Consider the following 20,064-nt stretch of genomic DNA (forward strand, 5'->3'; position numbering starts at 1 on the left):
ATTTACGAGAAGCTCAGAAAAATAGAAAAGGCTAAATTCTCACATGAATGGCTCTGTGTTAAATGTTTGACCAACATGGTGACTGAAGGCAGCTGCAGGTTCATGAGGGACTGTTACTGTCAGATTCTGCAGTTCTTGCGGCTGCTCATCGCACCCAGGACTGAACCCTGGTCACTGAGCATTGGAGGAGTCCGTTCTGCTGATGTTAGCCTTAAACTAGACTGGTGTTTAATACTGTGGATCTGTGAAAGATAAATTAGTTCTGTATCAAATCCCCTGTCTCAGGTACTTACTGTATCTACCACACTCACAATGTACACTAGGGAGGCCACTCGGCCCATCTGGTCCCTGCCCATGTCCCTGTCCCATATCAGTATATCAAACTGTATCCCTGCCGTTCCCCTCTCACTCTCCGTGTGATTACAGGTTGTAACTAGTCACCACTCCTTGGGATAGGAGAGTTCCCTTGAATTTCATAGAATCATAGAAATCTTCAGCTCATTACAGACCCTTCGGCCCACAATGTTGTTCCGACCATGTAACTTACTCTAGAAACTGCCTAGAACTGCGATGAGGTGGAGGATAAATGCGTGGCTGAGGGATTGGAGCAGGGGGCAGGGATTCAAGTTTTTGGATCATTGGGACCTCTTTTGGCGCAGGCGTGACCTGTACAAAAAGGACGGGTTACACTTGAATCCTAGGGGGACCAATATCCTGGCAGGGAGATTGGCGGGGGCTACTGAGGTGACTTTAAACTAGAATGGTTGGGGGGTGGGAATCAAATTAAAGAGGCTAGGCGTGAGGAGGTTAGTTCACAACAGAGGGATGGGAACCAGTGCAGAGAGACAGAGGGGTGTAAAGTGAGCGTAGAAGCAGAAAGTACAAAGGAGAAAAGTAAAAGTGGCAGGCCGACAAATCCAGGGCAAGCATTAAAAAGGGCCACTTTTCAACATAATTGTACAAGGGCTAAGAGAGTTGTAAAAGAGCGCTTGAAGGCTTTATGTGTCAATGCAAGGAGCATTCGTAATAAGGTGGATGAATTGAAAGTGCAGATTGTTATTAATGATTATGATATAGTTGGGATCACAGAGACATGGCTCCAGGGTGACCAGGCATGGGAGCTCAACTTACAGGGATATTCAATATTCAGGAGGGATAGACATGAAGGAAGGGGAGGTGGGGTGGCGTTGCTGGTTAAAGAAGAGATTAACGCAATAGAAAGGAAGGACATAAGCCGGGAAGATGTGGAATCGATATGGGTAGAGCTGCGTAAAACTAAGGGGCAGAAGACGCTGGTGGGAGTTGTGTACAGGCCACCTAACAGTAGTAGTGAGGTTGGAGATGGTATTAAACAGGAAATTAGAAATGTGTGCAATAAAGGAACAGCAGTTATAATGGGTGACTTCAATCTACATGAAGACTGGGTGAACCAAATTGGTAAAGGTGCTGAGGAAGAGGATTTCTTGGAATGTATGCGGGATGGTTTTTTGAACCAACATGCCGAGGAACCACCTAGAGAGCAGGCTATTCTGGACTGGGTTTTGAGCAATGAGGAAGGGTTAATTAGCGATCTTGTCGTGAGAGGCCCCTTGGGTAAGAGTGACCATAATATGGTGGAATTCTTCATTAATATGGAGAGTGACATAGTTAATTCAGAAACAAAGGTTCTGAACTTAAAGAGGGATAACTTTGAAGGTATGAGACGTGAATTAGCTAAGATAGACTGGCAAATGACACTTAAAGGATTGACGGTGGATATGCAATGGCAAGCATTTGAAGGTTGCATGGATGAACTACAACAATTGTTCATCCCAGTTTGGCAAAAGAATAAATCAAGGAAGGTAGTGCACCCGTGGCTGACAAGAGAAATTAGGGATAGTATCAATTCCAAAGAAGTAGCATACAAATTAGCCAGAGAAAGTGGCTCACCTGAGGACTGGGAGAAATTCAGAGTTCAGCAGAGGAGGACAAAGGGCTTAATTAGGAAGGGGAAAAAAGATTATGAGAGAAACCTGGCAGAGAACATAAAAACGGACTGTAAAAGCTTTTATAGATATGTAAAAAGGAAAAGACTGGTAAAGAAAAATGTAGGTCCCCTGCAGACAGAAACAGGTGAATTGATTATGGGGAGCAAGGACATGGCAGACCAATTGAATAATTACTTTGCTTCTGTCTTCACTAAGGAGGACATAAATAATCTTCCAGAAATAGTAAGGGACAGAGGGTCCAGTGAGATGGAGGAACTGAGTGAAATACATGTTAGTAGGGAAGTGGTGTGAGGTAAATTGAAGGGATTGAAGGCAGATAAATCCCCAGGGCCAGATGGTCTGCATCCTAGAGTGCTTAAGGAAGTAGCCCAAGAAATAGTGGATGCATTAGTGATAATTTTTCAAAACTCGTTAGATTCTGGACTAGTTCCTGAGGATTGGAGGGTGGCTAATGTAACCCCACTTTTTAAAAAAGGAGGGAGAGCGAAACCGGGGAATTATAGACCGGTTAGCCTAACGTCGGTGGTGGGGAAACTGCTGGAGTCAGTTATCAAGGATGTGATAACAGCACATTTGGAAAGCGGTGAAATGATCGGACAAAGTCAGCATGGATTTGTGAAAGGAAAATCATGTCTGACGAATCTCATAGAATTTTTTGAGGATGTAACTAGTAGAGTGGATAGGGGAGAACCAGTGGATGTGGTATATTTGGATTTTCAAAAGGCTTTTGACAAGGTCCCACACAGGAGATTAGTGTGCAAACTTAAAGCACACGGTATTGGGGGTAAGGTATTGGTGTGGGTGGAGAACTGGTTAGCAGACAGGAAGCAAAGAGTGGGAATAAACGGGACCTTTTCAGAATGGCAGGCGGTGACTAGTGGGGTACCGTAAGGCTCAGTGCTGGGACCCCAGTTGTTTACAATATATATTAATGACTTGGATGAGGGAATTAAATGCAGCATCTCCAAGTTTGCGGATGACACGAAGCTGGGTGGCAGTGTTAGCAGTGAGGAGGATGCTAAGAGGATGCAGGGTGACTTGGATAGGTTGGGTGAGTGGGCAAACTCATGGCAGATGCAAATTAATGTGGATAAATGTGAAGTTATCCACTTTGGTGGCAAAAATAGGAAAACAGATTGTTATCTGAATGGTGGCCGATTAGGAAAAGGGGAGGTGCAACGAGACCTGGGTGTCATTATACACCAGTCATTGAAAGTGGGCATGCAGGTACAGCAGGCGGTGAAAAAGGCGAATGGTATGCTGGCATTTATAGCGAGAGGATTCGAGTACAGGAGCAGGGAGGTACTACTGCAGTTGTACAAGGCCTTGGTGAGACCACACCTGGAGTATTGTGTGCAGTTTTGGTCCCCTAATCTGAGGAAAGACATCTTTGCCATAGAGAGAGTACAAAGAAGGTTCACCAGATTGATTCCTGGGATGGCAGGACTTTCATATGAAGAAAGACTGAATGAATTGGGCTTGTACTCGTTGGAATTTAGAAGATTGAGGGGGGATCTGATTGAAACGTATAAAATCCTAAAGGGATTGGACAGGCTAGATGCAGGAAGATTGTTCCCGATGTTGGGGAAGTCCAGAACGAGGGGTCACAGTTTGAGGATAGAAGGGAAGCCTTTTAGGACCGAGATTAGGAAAAACTTCTTCACACAGAGAGTGGTGAATCTGTGGAATTCTCTGTCACAGCAAACTGTTGAGGCCAGTTCATTGGCTATGTTTAAGAGGGAGTTAGATATGGCCCTTGTGGCTACAGGGGTCAGGGGGTATGGAGGGAAGGCTGGGACGGGGTTCTGAGTTGGATGATCAGCCATGATCATAATAAATGGCGGTGCAGGCTCGAAGGGCCGAATGGCCTACTCCTGCACCTATTTTCTATGTTTCTATGTTTCTATGTAATTACCCTACCGCATCGCCCTCTATTTTCCTAATCTCCATGTACCTATCTGAGAGTCTCTTAAAAGACCCTGTTGTATCCACCTCTACCAGCGTCGCAGGCAGTGCATTCCACACACACACCACACTTTGTTTAAAAAACTTAGCTCTGACATCTCCTCTGTACCGACTTCCAAGCACCTTAAACCTATGCCCCCTCGTGTTAGCCATTTCAGCCCTGGGAAAAAGCCTCTGACTATCCACACGACCAATGCCTCTCATCATCCTATACACCTGCATGAATTTCCTGCATGCTTCTCTCCAGGCTGAATAACACGATGAGCTCACTGTGGTTTCAACGTTCTTCAGAGCTCTGGTCTAAGGTGGTTAAGCTCCTTCTTATAACCATATAACAATTATAGCATGGAAACAGGCCATCTCAGCCCTTCTAGTCCGTGCCGAACTCTTACCCTATCCTAGTCCCACTGACCTGCACTCAGCCCATAACCCTCCATTCCTTTCCTGTCCATATAGCTGTCCAATTTAACTTTAAACGACAACATAGAACCTGCCTCAACCACTTCTGCTGGAAGCTCGTTCCACACAGCCACCACTCTCAGAGTAAAGAAGTTCCCTCTCATGTTACCCCTAAACTTTTGTCCTCCAATTCTCAACCCATGCCCTCTGAAAAAGTCTAACCACGTCAACTCTATCAATCCCCCTCATAATTTTAAACACCTCTATTAAGTCCCCTCTCAACCTTCTACGCTCCAAAGAATAAAAACCTAACTTGTTCAACCTTTCTCTGTAACTTAGGAGATGAAACCCAGGCAACATTTTAGTAAACCTTCTCTGTACTCTCTTAACTTTATTGACATCTTTCCTATAATTCGGTGACCAGAACTGTATACAATACTCCAGATTTGGCCTTACCAATGCCTCGTACAAATTCAACATTACATCCCAACTCCTATACTCAATGCTCTGATTAATAAAGTCCAGCAAACCAAAAGCTTTCTTCACCACCCTATCCCTTTCTTCCCTGATCTTTTTCAATGTTTTGTGTCATTTTCACTCATTTCAAAGGGCTGTGCCCCAGACAGCTGGGTTGTTGCAATGCGCCTCTAAAGTCTGACAGCAGACTAGCAAATGAACCTTCGATGGTGTAGAGTCAGAAACCAATGAGTTACCAGCCTGAATCAGGGCTTTGGGGCTCCAGAAAGAGATGGGACTTAAAATTTACGAAGAGGAGGAAGAGGAATCAGACCAGCAGGGTGTGGCTACAAATGAAAGATCAGAAACATTTTGAAACTGTTTAATTGAAAAAAAAGGTGGTTAATTTCTACAAAATACTGGAGGAAATCAACAGATCAGGCCGCAAATGTGGAGAGGAATAAATAGACAACGATTAGGCTGAGCCCCTTCAGCATGCCAAGACTGAGTACCCCTCTGCTTAGCTGCTGCCTGAACTGCAGAGTTCTTCCAGCATTTTGTGTGTATGTGTCTGCATTTCCAGCAACAGCAGAATCTCGTGTTTTATATCTGCGTTTGGAAGAAGGTTCTACTTTGGCATCAGACACACGGAATGTTTGCTGATATGAAGTGTATTGTTTATGGGAGCTGCTTTCTGCGTTAAAAGAGCTACTGAGTTTTCTACGGAAGAAAAAAACTGAAGTACGGACAACCGGTGCTTACAGAAACTTTTAATGGCACCGTGATTACCCAGAAAGCTCGCTGAAGCGCAGATCGAATGCGCAGGCGTCAGGGCTGCGGATGTTCCCGAATATCGCGCATGCGCACAGTAAACAAAAGGAGTCGGGATGATCGGCACAGGTAAGAGTGTATCTCCGGGGAGAAAATTCAAAACCGACTGAGGGGCAATTGCTGTGAACCCAGCCACCGTGACCCAATCCCGGGACAGTCCTGATCTCTTCCCTTTCTCTCAGCCCCACCATCCGTACACGGGCCCCGGGGAGCTTCCGGCTGATGAGGGAATGGGAACCGATGGATCTCTCAGACAGAGCTGAGCTCCAGCTGTCTAAATGCAAGGATTGGGAACTCGGAGAAAGGGAACAAAATCTTTTACATCAGCAGTTGAGAAAATCACCTTTGTTCTACCTCCGATCACAAACAAGAGAAGGTCTGCAGTTGTTGAAAATCCAAGCAACGCACACAAATTGCTGGAGGAACTCAGTATTAGTACACTTTTCCATAGATGCTGCCTACCCTGCTGAGCTCCTGAAGCATTTTGTGTGTGTTGCTTGTTCCACCTCCTCTTGTTCTGGACTTTTCTAGTCGTGAGAACATGTTTTGACCCATTCACTCTGGGTGTACAAGTAGTTCTCACATCACAAATGTGTGAGACTCCAATGAGACAGAGTAGTTCATATTCATTGGCATTGCCATCACTGAGTTCACCACCGTTAGTCTCCTGGGGGAGGGTTCAGGGGAAATATTTATGTACAATATAGAAACTGGTGTTACCTGTGTGTATTGTGGTGATGCAAAAGTTGCTGGAAAATTTGCAAGTGGGAGGAAGTGGAGTGACATTTGGAAATCTGACTTTTCAAAGTGTAATTTAGCAAGCAAACCACATAGGGACAGTGTGCAAAAGCTCTGGTGAGAAAATCCTTCATTACCCGTTATAAGCCTGCTACATAGGATGTGTGAGAGTGCAGATGAACTCGATCAAGCCCAGAGGGGATCAAAGTTCTTACCGACAGTGATTTGCTAGCTGTGAAAATGAATACCTCTCTATTTAAAATTCACTGTGCACATGTTCTCACTGGGTGAAAAATGCACAGTACAAGATTTATGTGCACACTGGTCTTAACAAATTAAGGGGGACATTGGTGGGAAGGTGGGGAGACCTCCAGTGTCCCTGATGCCCTCACCTACAAGATGTGCATTCAGCTGCAGCTTGTAACCCCGCACTTTAAGGGGCTGAAGCTGGAAATGGATGAGTTCCGGATCATCCAGGAGTTGGAGGGGGTGATAGATATGACATGAAGAGAGGTGAGTTACACCCAAGGTGCAGGACACAGGAAGCTGGGTGAGAGTCATTAAGCGGAATGAGGTTAAATAGCCATCGCAGAGTACTGTTGGTGCTATCCCCCACAACGACAGGTGGACCACTTTAGAAAGTGTTGCAGGGAATTAGTTAGGGCAACAGAACTAGAAGGGGACTAATATCCTAGGGATAAGGCTGGCTATTGCTAGTGGGGGGGGGGGGGGAAAGAGGTTAAACTAAAGTTTCAGTGGGGATGGGAGCCAGAATGACAGAACAGTTAGTGGAGAGGGTGAGTTGAATTCAATTGACTTTATTACTTGTATCCTTCATATACACGAGGAGCAAAAATCTTTATGTTACATATCCATCTAAATGTGCAATGTGCAATTTATAGTAATTTATAATAAATTGTATATACAACAGGACAGTCAATATAACACAGAAATACAATCGTTTCAGCATTGAATTAGTCAGCCTGATGTACTGGTGGAGGATGCTATCCCAGAGAGGTTGTTTTATTGACACCACACAGATGTTGTTCAGACCTCAGACAAAGTCAGCAATCAAATGGTGTGACGACTGTCCTGAACTGTGTATATCACAATGCAGGAAGCATCATAGGAAAGCCAAATAAGCTCAGGACAGGGAATTATGAAATTGTATCCATTACTGGGACTTGGTTGTACCCAACAGTCTGAGGGATTAAGAGGAACAAATTTGTAGAGGGATCGCAGACTAGGCCAAGAAACAAAGGTTGATTTAGGAAGTGATTTCAACTTCCCATATATTGACTGGGACCCCCAGACTGTAAAAGGACTAGATGGGGTAGAGTTTGTCAAATATGCCCTTAATCAGTACATAGAATTCCTGACGTAGAAGTGTGCAATAAGCTATCAGGAAATGATCCAGGGCTAGTGACAGAAATTAGTGTATGGGAACACTTTGTGTCTAATGATCATAATGTCATGAGGTTCCAAGTAAATATGGAAAACGAGAGGTCTGGACAACGGGTTGAGATTCTAAGTTGGAGAAAGGTCAATTTTGGTGGTATCAGAAAGGATCTGACAAGTGTGGTTTGGGACAGGCTGTTTTCTGCCAAAGGAGTACTTGGTAAGTGGGAGGCCTTCAGAAATGAAATTTTGAGGGTGTCCAGTTTGTATGAGCCTGCCAAAATAAAAGGTAAAAGGTAACTGGTGCAGGGAACCTGGGTTTTCAGGAGATATTGAGGCCCCGGATATTTTGTTCCTCTAATGGGTGCTACCAAGACTCATTAATGACTACAATATCATGAGTCCATGCACTGAGCTGATCTGACTTTTTTTTAAGTTGTCTTCTGTTGGTTTCTAAAAGCGTCCCAATAGTTTTTGGTCATTATTTACCCTCTCTTTGGCTTTCATATTGGCTTTGGCTTCTCATTTCAGCCACGGTTGTGTCCTGCCTTTCCACTGCTTCCACTTCTTTGGGATGTATCTATCACTCAGCTCCCGAATTGGTCCCACAAACTCCAGCCATTGCTGCTCCATTGTCACTCCCACCTTTTCCCTTCCAAACAAGTCTGGCCAGCTTCTCTGTCATAGAAACATGGAGAAGTTCAGTACAGAAACAGGCTATTTGACCCATCTAGTTAATGCTGAAAAAACATTTAAGCTTTCTAATGCAATTACCTGCACCGGGACCATCGCCCTCCATACCTCTACCATCCGGGTACCTATCCAAACTTCTTTTAAATGGTGACACCGAGCTCATATTCACCACTTGTGCTGGCATCTCATTCCAAATTCTCATGACCATTTCAGTAAAGAGCTTTTCCACATGTTCCTGTTAAATTTTCACCTCTCCCACATACCCATGACCTCTGGTTGTCGTCCCACCCAACCTCAGTGGAAAAAGCTGCTTGCATTTACCCTATCTATACCCTCAAAATTTTGTATACTAACAAATCTTCAATGTATAATTTCCTTGTTTATGTTCAGAGCCTTTTTTAGATGTATAAGATGATGAGGGGCATTTATCGTGCAGACAGCCAGAGGTTTTTTCCCAGGGCGGAAATGGCTAGCATGAGGGGCATAGTTTTAAGGTGCTTGGAAACAGATACCGAGGGGGATGTCAAGAGAAAGTGTTTTTACACAGAGAGTGGTGGTGCGTGGAATGCACTGCCAGCTATTTGTGTGAGAGTTGTTCAGTTACTGTGGGGCCAGGAACCCATGCAGTTCAATGGGAACAAGGAATAATACCAATGGAGAGAGTCAAACTCAGCCAGGTCACAGATTGGAGACCGTAGAAATGCCCCATTCTTTTAGAGACAGGAAAAGCATCAGAGAATTTGATGGTCATTCCAGATACCAGCGCTGTGCCCAGTTAGAAGGTGATTTCTCTCCCCAGCTTGGGTTGAACCTCTCTGTAACAGTGTGTTGTCAGATCATTCCTGGTCAACTCAAGTGATCTCATCTGAAATACTGTCCTTCACCCATTGATGGATTTTGTAAATCTTTTTACAGGTTAAAAATGACAAGGAATTTGTCTACGGGAATCTCGAACACAACACACTAGTTTTGCTGTCTCTGTCCAAATAATTAAGAAGTGGAGCAAGGGATTCACTCGATCATCCTTCCTGCTCAGACTGTGGGGAGGGATTCACTCGATCATCTGAACGACTGGCATGCCTGTCAGTTTACACAGGGGGGGACCCATTCATCTGATTAGACAGTGGGAATGGATTCAGTCGGTCATTTCAACTGAAGGTGCATCAGCAAGTTCACACTGGGGCAAGGCCATTCACCTGTTCTGTGTGTGAGAAGGGATTCAGTCGGTCTTCCCACCTATGGACACACCAGTCAGTTCACACTGGGCAGAGGCTGGTCATCTGCTGAATTTGTGGGGAAAGATTCATTCAGTCATCTGACCTAATGGCTCACCAGCGAGTTCACACTGGAGAGAGGCCGTTCACCTGCTCAGACTGTGGGAAGGGATTCACTTGGTCATCCCAACTGAAGGTACATCAGCGAATTCACACTGGAGAGAGGCCATTCACCTGCTCAGACTGTGGGAAGGGATTCACTCAGTCATCCACCCTCATGGCTCACCAGCGAGTTCACACTGGAGAGAGGCCATTCACCTGCTCAGTCTGTGGGAAGGGATTCACTGAATCATCCTCCTTAAAGAGACACCAGTCAATTCACACAGGGGAGCGGCCGTTCACCTGCTTAATCTGTGGGAAGGGTTTCACTGAATCATCCTCCCTACTGGGACACCAGTCAGATCACACCGGGGAGTGGCCATTCACCTGCTCAGACTGTGGGAAGGGATTCACCTTCTCATCTCAACTGAAGGTACATCAGCGAGTTCACACTGGAGAGAGGTCGTTCACCTGCTTAGACTGTGGGAAAGGATTCACTTGCTCATCTAAACTGAAGGAACATCAGCGAGTTCACACTGGAGAGAGGCCGTTCACCTGCTCAGACTGTGGGAAGGGATTCACTCAGTCATCCCACCTACAAGCACATCGGTCAGTTCACACTGAAAAGAGGGATTTCACCTGCTCAGAATGTGGGAAGGGGTTCCCTTGCTCATATAAACTGAAGGTACATCAGCGAGTTCACACTGCAGAGAGGGATTTCAACTGCTCAGAATGTGGGAAGGGATTCACTTGCTCATATAAACTGAAGGTACATCAGCGAGTTCACACTGCAGAGAGGCCATTCACTTGCAAAGACTGTGGGAAGGGATTCACTTGGTCATCTAATCTGAAGGACCATCAGCGAGTTCACACTGGAGAGCGGCCGTTCACCTGCTCAGACTGTGGGAAGGGATTCACTTGCTCATCTAAACTGAAGGAACATCAGCGAGTTCACACTGGAGAGAGGCCATTCACCTGCTCAGACTGCGGGAAGGGATTCACTCAGTCATCCACCCTAAAGGCTCACCAGCGACTTCACACTGGGGAGAGGCCATTCACCTGCTCATTCTGTGGGAAGGGATTCACTTGCTCATCTAAACTGAAGGTACATCAGCGAGTTCACACCGGAGAGAGGCTGTTCACCTGCTCAGACTGTGGGAAGGGATTCACTTTGTCATCTCAGCGACTGAGACACCAGTCACTTCACACCGGGGAGTGGGCATTCACCTGCTTAGTTTGTGGGAATGGATTCACTCGGTCTTACTACCTACTGGTACCCCAGTGAGTTCACACTGGGGAGAGGCCGTTCACCTGTTCAGACTGTTGGAAGGGATTCACTCGGTCATCTCAACTACTGAGACACCAGCGAGTTCACACTGGTCCGATCCCCTACTAAGAGTTAAGGAAGAGATTCTCTCAGCCAAATCAAGCATCATTGAGTTCCCACTGGGGAGAAACTGTTCACCTGCTGTGAATGTGGGAAGTGATTCACTCAGTTATCTAACCTTGTGACACCTTACGGGGTTCACACTGGGGAGAAAGTTTCAGTAAGCTGCATGCTGGATATTTATGCATCACCGTTGCTGAATGCTATTTCGAGAGTGTCTGACGGTGCTGAACTGTGTAATTATTGCTGTTCCGCACCCTGGTCACTGGGCATGGGAGGAGTTTCTTCTGCTGCACATTCACCTTTAATGGGACTGGAGTTTAGTATTCTGGATCTGAGATAAATAAATCAGTTCTATTTTAAACTCTGTCTCTGGTACTTAGTGAATTTACAACACAACTAGTGTACAGTAGAGAATCAACTCAGGCCGGCTGGACCCTGCCAGTGATTCAGTTCCACAACAGTCCTTTTAAATCCTCCCCTGTTGTTCATCTCTCACTCTCCCTGTGGTGATGGGTTCCAAACAGTCACCACTCTGTGGGTGAAGAGGTTTCCTTGAATTTTCTGCAGACTGAAAAAGTCAAGCTGACTGCAGTTCTGTCTGAGATGTTCTTCACCCCTCTAATCTCTGGGCTGAGGAAGAATGACATTGGGAGGTAACCTTATTCAGGGCTCATTTCCACATTATGGGTCATTTTCCCTGCTTGTAAAGGGTTGTTAGAAAAAAAACACTGTCCTCTAAAGACTGAAAGCAGAATGGGAAACCATCAGTTGGATGTTCAACAAAGCAGGGTCAGAAACCAGAGGCTGGTCTGAATAGGGCAGAGTTTGGGGCTCTGGACAATGGTCGGGGTAAGAATGTATGATGAGGAGAAGGGAATCAGCAGCGGGGCGTGGCAACGAATGACAGAGTAACAACATTTGGAAGCTGATTGACAGAGAAAATAATTTGGTTGTCTGACTGATGACACAAACAATACCTGTGGTGAGGTGCTCCACTGGTCGAGGAACATGTGTGTGTTGAGAATGGTTTTATCTATTGAGGGAGTTGTTCCTGCTTGTTTGTCCTGTAATATTATATCCGGATGGTTATTTTAGATTATCCTATCAGTAATGATGTATTGATTATCATATAAATTGTGAGATTCTGTCCCTAACTGGATCTGGCTTGAATTTATGGTGCCTTAATGAAGTTATGGTGGTCATTCATGAGTAGGTATTTTAAAGCAAGATTTTGGTGAATGATATTTGCCACTTGATTGTACCTGCATAAGTAATCAGATTGAGTTTACCTGCTGCAGGATCCTGGAACGTGTTGGATTGTGTCTGGTTTCTCTTGGCAATTTCTGCATTTATTGCCTTGTTTGTTTGGTTTGTATGTTTTTTTTTGTTAACCACCTTGTCCAGTATTTCTGCAAGGAAACCCTCTGTTTCTGGGAAGAGGTCTCCAACTCTCAGTCAGGTGCTCGATGCTTCCTTGTCACCATCTCGTCTGCTCAGATTGTTGGGATGTCTCCCATGGAGGGTCATACTCATTCCACTGGTTAATGTTTTCTTCCATAGTGATGATTCATTTTTCTCAGTTGGACTCTCATTTAAGTTTTCTGGTCTGTATTTCATGTCACGATTGCATATGCACATGGAGCACTGAATCCTGTTATTTTTTGATGAAAATATATACTTAGAAGTTTTCTCTGACTGTTGTGTGATTTTTTTTCATGTGTGTTATTCTTCCTCCTTCTATCCAGGGTAGTGTTAATCTAAGTGGGTTTCAGTGTAAATAGTCTTTTCTAAATTTGTCATTTCGGTTCTTATTTATCTTTGTAAATTTTACTGATTGACTTCTTAATGAAAATATCTTGGTCCCATTTCAATGTCAGTATTGATGAGAGGGTTTATTGCCTTTGTTGTATTTGTTAACTATTGAACTCTGTTTGGCAGGTTTTTTTAAGCCTTGAACTAAATTTTGTAAAAGGTTTTTCCAATTTTGCACCACTTTCTATTGTTTTTGCTTGTTGATTTTCAGATATGTCGGTATCAAGAGTCCCGATGAAGGGTCTTGGCCCGAAATATTGATTCCCATCCGTAGATGCTGCCTGACATGCTGAGCTCCTCCAGCACTTTGTGTGTATCTCTCTAGATTTCCAGCATCTGCAGGTCCTTTTGTTTCCCAGATACTTATGTGTTTCTTGAAAGAACAAGCCAAGAACAAGCTGGTAGTGGGGTTGTGTGGCCCTGTTGGTAAAATATTAAATGAAATCATTAGAAAGACGTGGCATAGGGTTGGAAGGTGTAGAATCTGTGGGTAGAACAGCAAATGTAAAAAAAAATCCCTGATGGGAATCGTATAGAGGCTCCCAAACAGTGGGAAGTATGTGGTCCACAAATTACAATGGGAGATAGAAAATGCATGCCAAAAGGACAATGTTACAATAGTCATGGGGGATTGTCATGCAGGTGATTAGGAAAATTAGGATCATGTTGGTCTCAAGAGGAGGAATTCCTGGAATGCCTTCAAGATGCTTTTTTTAGAACAGCTCTTGGTTGAGTCCACTTGGGGATCAGCTGTTCTGGATTGGGTGTTGTAATGAACCGGACTTAATTAGGTCACTTTAAGTTCGAAGAACCCTTAGGGGCAAGTGATCTTAATCTGAGTGACATTAGAGAAGGAGAAGCTAAAGTCAGATATGGAATAAAGAGAATTTAAGAGCAAGAGAGAAGAAATAGTCAAATTTGATTTGAAAAGAACATGGGCAGGGATGAACACAGAGCAGTGATAGCAATTCTGGAAGCAATTCGGAAGGCAGAGGATAGACACATCACAAAGAAGTAGTATTTCTAAAGGTAAGGTGACAAAACTGGCTGATAAGAGAAATCAACGACAACTTAAAAACCAAAGAGAGGGCATAGAGCAAAATTTACTAGGAAGATAGAGGATTGGGAAGCTTTTAAAAACCAACAGAATGCAACTAAAATAATTAAGAGGGAAAAGATGGAATACATAGGTGAGCTAGCCAGTAGTGTTAAAGAGGATACCAAATTTTTCTTCAGGTGCATAGAGTGTAAAAGGGAGGTGGAAGTGGATATCAAACCACTAGAAAATGATGCTGGAGAGTTAGCAATGAGGTGGGGTGCAAGGTGATGGTAGATGAACTGAATATACATTGTACATCTCTCTTATCTGTCGAAGACCCTGGCAGGAATATGGAAGTTCCAGATGTCAGTGGTCAGAATGTGTAAAGTTACGTTACCTGGGAGAAGGTTCTTGGGAAACAGAGATGGTCTGAAGGTAAATAGGTGACCTGGACCACCCCAGAGGTCTGAAAGAGATGGCTGAAGAGATGTGGAGGCATTAGCAATGATCTTTCGAGAATCGTTAAGGAAATTATATCCTCAGAAGTGTTTTCCTTCACTACTCCCCATCTCCCAGTTTCACCTATCACCTACCACTTCTTCCACCCCTCTCACCCCCACACTTCTTCATCTGACGTCTCATCTTTTTTCCCAGTCACGATGAAGGGTCTTGGCCCGAAACATCAACTGTTTACTATTTCCCATATATGCTGCCTGGCCTCCTAGGTTCCTCCAGCTTTTTGTGTATGTGTTGCTTGGATTTCCAGCATCCACAGATTTTCTCCTGTTTTTGATCAAAGAGTGAGGTCATGTAATATAGCAAGAAAGTAGTGGGAAGATAGAGGATTGGGAAGGTTTTACATAACCAACAGGAGACAACTAAAAAAAAAAACACACAGGAGAGATAAAATGAAAAATTAAGGTAAGTGAGCCAATAATATCAAGTACCAAAAGTTATTCAGAGATATAAAGAGTGAAAGAGTGGCAAGAGTTGATATTGTAACACTGGAAGATGATGCTGGAGAGTCAGTAATAGAGCAAAGAAATAGCGGCCGAGCGTAATAAGTATTTTGTGTCAATATTCACTCTGTAAGACACTAGCAGTATAAGACCATAAGACACAGGAGCAGAATTAGACCATTCAGCCCCATCGAGTCTGCTCCGCTGTTCTATCATGTCTGATCCTGGTTCTCACTCAGCCCCATGCACCTGTCTCCTCGGTATATCCTGTAATGCCCTGACTGATCAGCAAACTATTATCTTCTGCCTTAAATGTACCCACAGACTTGGCCCCCACCACAGTCTGTGTCGGAGAATTCCACAGATTCACTGCTCTCTGACTAAATAAAATCCTCCCTAACTACTCTAAAAGGTCTCTCCTCAGTTTTGAGGCTGTGCCCTCTGTTATGGATACAAAAAACATACGAAATATCCTCTCCTCACCCCCAACACCCAACACATCTCCTGTCCCCACTGTGCCCGGACCATTGGCCCCGCTTGCAGGGCAACAGTCTGCCGGTGTTTGCCCCCCAATGTGGTGAATCGCCACCACCGTGGGCTCAGACATTTCCACAGATGAGCCCCTCCTGTCCCCACCGGGACAAACATCCTGTCCGCCCCCTCTCTCACCGTCTTCATCCTTTCAATAAAATCCCCTTCTCCCTCCCCGGGGAACCGGCATCAAACCGACGGGCCGAGCGGTCTCCTCCTACCTCTCAGCGACACATCAGACTCCGGCCGCAGGAGACGCTTCACAAACGCCCCAACTTCCCTCGGAGGGAAATGGAAATAAATCAGAAAGCGGACATTTACTTTGGGATTTGTTCCGCTCTGATGAGGAGTTTGTCTTTTGGGCGGCGAACGGAGTCAGCGGGTAACGCCCTCTCTGCTGGTCCGCCTCCGCGATTGGTTGTAACCGGTGATTGACAACGCTTCGCACCAATGGGAATAGCGCAGTGCCTGAATCCTCTGTTGACAGCGGTGGGGGATGAGGCTGGTCACGTGATTAGTAGCCCAGCCGTTAAACCGATAAAGCTCGAGCACAGCAGCGCGTGGGTGACGTAAGACACCGTGCACGTGAGGGCAGATGCCGGTGTGGGGAGCCCATGTGTGACGTCAGGCGCGTAGGTGCGCCTGTGTGACGTCACCTGTGGGGGAGCGCTCGTATTTAAAAGCACCTGAATGGACGTTTCTTATGATTTCAGTGGGACAACAACATTAATCCCGGGTTTCATCACTGAATCCAGTGTTGTGAGATGTAAAGTCCCCTGTTATGTGTCCGGCTGTGCCGTGTTGTTGGTGGAGTGGGCAGCGTGGTGTTTGTCTCGATTCGGGTCACAACACCAGAATTGCCAGCGGGGTCCACACACAGTGTATTAGTGAACAGAAAACCTCCCGTCCCTGCAGTCTCTGTCTCCTGGTAAACTCAACACCCTGACAATGTGGACCATAGATACCCCTTCCTCTCAGAGTCAGGGAATCACTCAGACAGCTGATCAAAGAGAGGAATTATATTTATTGGTCATTAAAGTTCACCCAGATTCGTTTGGACGGATTTGATGTGGAGTTCGGGGGTCACAGTGAAAGGGCCGGACGGCCGAACTCTCTCCGTTGTCCAAACATCCTTCCAGGTGAGGCGACACTTCACCTGTGAATCTTCCGGGGTCGCCCGTTGTGTCCGCTGCTCCCGATGCGGCTCCTCTACACCGGTGACACCGGCTCCTCCGCAGTTGTGCGGGGTCGGGTTGTTTTTTTGGGGGGATCGATGTTATTTTTCCCTTTTGTGGGAGGGGTGGGTTTTGGGGGGTTGATGATCGGGATGCCGTTCATTTTTATACGGGGTTGGGCTGGGAGTTTGATTGTTTTCTCTCTGAAAGTCTTTTTCTTTCTTTGTTTCGTGACTCTCTGGAGGAGAAAAAAAAAGTCAGAGTTATTTATGGATATCTGCTTTGATAATAAATTAACCTTTGAACTATCCGTCCAGAGCGGGACGTTCCGGTGTCCAAACATTTTCATTCCGATTCCCATTCCCGTTGCGACGTGTCAACCATCGCCTCCTCTTGTACCAAGATGAGGCCACCCACAGGGTCCAGGATCAGCACCTCATATTCCGTCTGGGTTCTCTCTCTCTCTTTAGACTGTCCGACTGCCTGTCTGCAGATATCTCTCTCTCTCTCTCAGCTCCAGCAGTCAGTGTAGTGACGTCATACTCCCGCCTCCTGCAGACTCTCTTAAAGTAACACCCACAGCAAAATGAAACCTGTGATCTCGTAACACTTGCCGCTCACATCTCCTCTCACCATAAATATATTAGACATTTCAACCCCCAGGAAAAATACATCGTCTGTCAGCTTTACCTATTCATCTCGTAATATTGTAAACGTCTATCCAGTCTCACCCCAGCCTGCGCCGCTCTGGAGAAAACAACACAAGTTTGTCCAGCCTCTCGTTGTAGCTCTCTTAACCACCCGATCAATCTGTGCAGTCTCTTTCAGGGAGCTGTGAACTTGGACTCCAATATCCCTCTGCTCATCGACACTGTTCAGGGTCTTGCATTTAACAGTGTACTGTCTCTTTACATTTAGCAGTGTACTGTCTCTCTACATTTGACCGACCGAGCTGCCAAGATGATCATCACTAATCAAATCTCACTGAGATTTCTCAGCTCCTGCTGAATTTATTGCCAAGTGCACAAGTACGGGAAGGTACAGGTACAGAGAAACACTGACTTGTGGCAGCATCACAGGCAAGTACATTCAGATAACACACGGAACACAAATTATACGATTCTCTGTCAGTAACAATCTATAAATATGTTGTGTCCTGATCAATATTAAAGTGTGCATTTTGTGTCAATAACAGACTTGGAAATGTTGAATTTGGTCCCTGTCTCCATTCCTCCTGTAATCCACAACCAGCTCCTTTGTTTTTGTCACCATGAGGGAGAGGTTGTTTTCTTGACACCAGTGTGTCGGGGTGATGACTTCTTCTCTGTAGGCTGCCTCGTTATTATTTGAGATTAGGCCAATCAGTGAAGTATCGTCAGGGAATGTAATTAGCAGATTGGAGCTGTGGGTGGCTACACAAGTCATGGGAATACAGGGAGTAAAGGGGGGGGGTAAGGAGACAACCCTGTGGGGTATGTGTGCTGAGGGTCAGAGAGACAGAGGTGAGGGAGCCCACTCTTACCACCTGCCGGCGATCTGACAGGAAGTCCAGGATCCAGCTACACAAGGCAGGGTGAAGGCCGAGGTCTCTGAGCTTCTTGTCGATACTTCACGCCTTCGTATGGCTACTGCTCTGCCCATGACCGCAAGGAAAAGCAGGCCATGTACTCAAAGATCCTCATAACCGGCACATTCTTGCTGCATTCCCCCCCCTCCCCATTTTAATTGTGTGGAAATATTAGACAGACTGAGCTTCTGTTTTGAAACCTCAGAAGGAAACTTATCTGAACTATTGTCATTTCTGAGGAATGCAGGTAAGTAGAAAAGGCTTCAATCTCGCATTACAATCTGCGGTAACTGGGATCAGGTGACCGGTGGGGGTCTCCCATATCAATATCAAAATCAGGTTTAATAGCACCGGCAAATGTCATGATATTCTTTGTCTCTGCGGCAGCAGTAGAACCTAATTCATAACAATAGATTTTAACAATTGTGAATTACAATAATATACATATTAAATAGTTAAATTACGTAAGTGGTGCAAAACTAAAAATTAAAAAAAATGTAATAAACTCTTTTAATTGTGTGGAAATTCTGGAGCAAAGCTTAACTAAACTGTACACATTTACGAGAAGCTCAGAAAAATAGAAAGGTCTAAATTCTCAAATGCATGGCTTTGTGTTAAATGTTTCACCAATATGGTGACTGAAGGCAGCTGCAGGTTCATGAGGGACTGTTACTGTCAGATTCTGCAGTTCTTGCGGCTGCTCATCGCACCCAGGACTGAACCCTGGTCACTGAGCATTGGAGGAGTCTGTTCTGCTGATGTTAGCCTTAAACTACACTGGTGTTTAATATTGTGGATCTGTGAAAGATAAATCAGTTCTGAATCAAATGCCGAGTCTCAGGTACTTACTGTCTCTACCACACTCACGATGTACACTAGAGAGTCCTCTCGGCCCATCTGGTCCCTGCCCATGTTTCTGTTCCATATCAGTATCTCAAAATCTATCCATGCTGTTCCCCTCTCACTCTCCGTGTGATGACAGGTTGCAACTAGTCACCACTCCGTGGGACAGGAGATTTTCCATGAATTTCAGAGAATCATAGAAATCTGCAGCACATTACAGACCCTTTGGCTCAAAATGATGTCACGACCATGTAATTTACTCTAGAAACTGCCTGGAATTACCCTACCGCATAGCCCTCTATTTTCCTAATCTCCATGTACCTATCTAAGAGTCTCTTAAAAGACCCTATTGTATCCGCCTCTACCACCATCGCCGGCAGTGCATTCCACACACACACACACACACACACACACACACACACACACTTTGTTTAAAAAACGTAGCTCTGACATCTCCTCTGTACCTACCTCCAAGCACCTTAAGCCTATGCCCCCCTCATGTTAGCCATTTCAGCCCTAGGAAAAAGCCTCTGGCTATCGACAGGACCAATGCCTCTCATCCCAGTTTGGCAAAAGAATAAATCAAGGAAGGTAGTGCACCCGTGGCTGACAGGAGAAATTAGGGATAGTATCAATTCCAAAGAAGAAGCATACAAATTAGCCAGAGAAAGTGGCTCACCTGAGGACTGGGAGAAATTCAGAGTTCAGCAGAGGAGGACAAAGGGCTTAATTAGGAAGGGGAAAAAAGATTATGAGAGAAAACTGGCAGGGAACATAAAAACTGACTGTAAAAGCTTTTATAGATATGTAAAAAGGAAAAGACTGGTAAAGACAAATGTAGGTCCCCTACAGACAGAAACAGGTGAATTGATTATGGGGAGCAAGAGCATGGCAGACCAATTGAATAATTACTTTGGTTCTGTCTTCACTAAGGAGGACATAAATAATCTTCCAGAAATAGTAGGGG

At 45.1% G+C, this 20,064-nt stretch overlaps 1 protein-coding gene across 1 annotated transcript; it reads left to right on the forward strand.

The window, feature by feature from the left end:
• Positions 1-5,565: 5,565 nt before the first annotated feature.
• On the forward strand, positions 5,566-12,850 carry LOC134342043 (zinc finger protein 229-like). The gene is made up of 2 exons (XM_063039981.1): positions 5,566-5,708; positions 9,384-12,850. Exon 2 carries the CDS (start codon positions 9,792-9,794, stop codon positions 11,064-11,066), a length of 1,275 nt encoding a protein of 424 aa, XP_062896051.1. The 5' UTR covers positions 5,566-5,708; positions 9,384-9,791; the 3' UTR covers positions 11,067-12,850.
• The last annotated feature ends 7,214 nt before the right edge of the window (positions 12,851-20,064 follow it).

Source organism: Mobula hypostoma, unplaced genomic scaffold (genome assembly GCF_963921235.1).
Source record: "Mobula hypostoma unplaced genomic scaffold, sMobHyp1.1 scaffold_105, whole genome shotgun sequence".
NCBI classification, from domain to species: Eukaryota; Metazoa; Chordata; class Chondrichthyes; order Myliobatiformes; family Myliobatidae; genus Mobula; species Mobula hypostoma.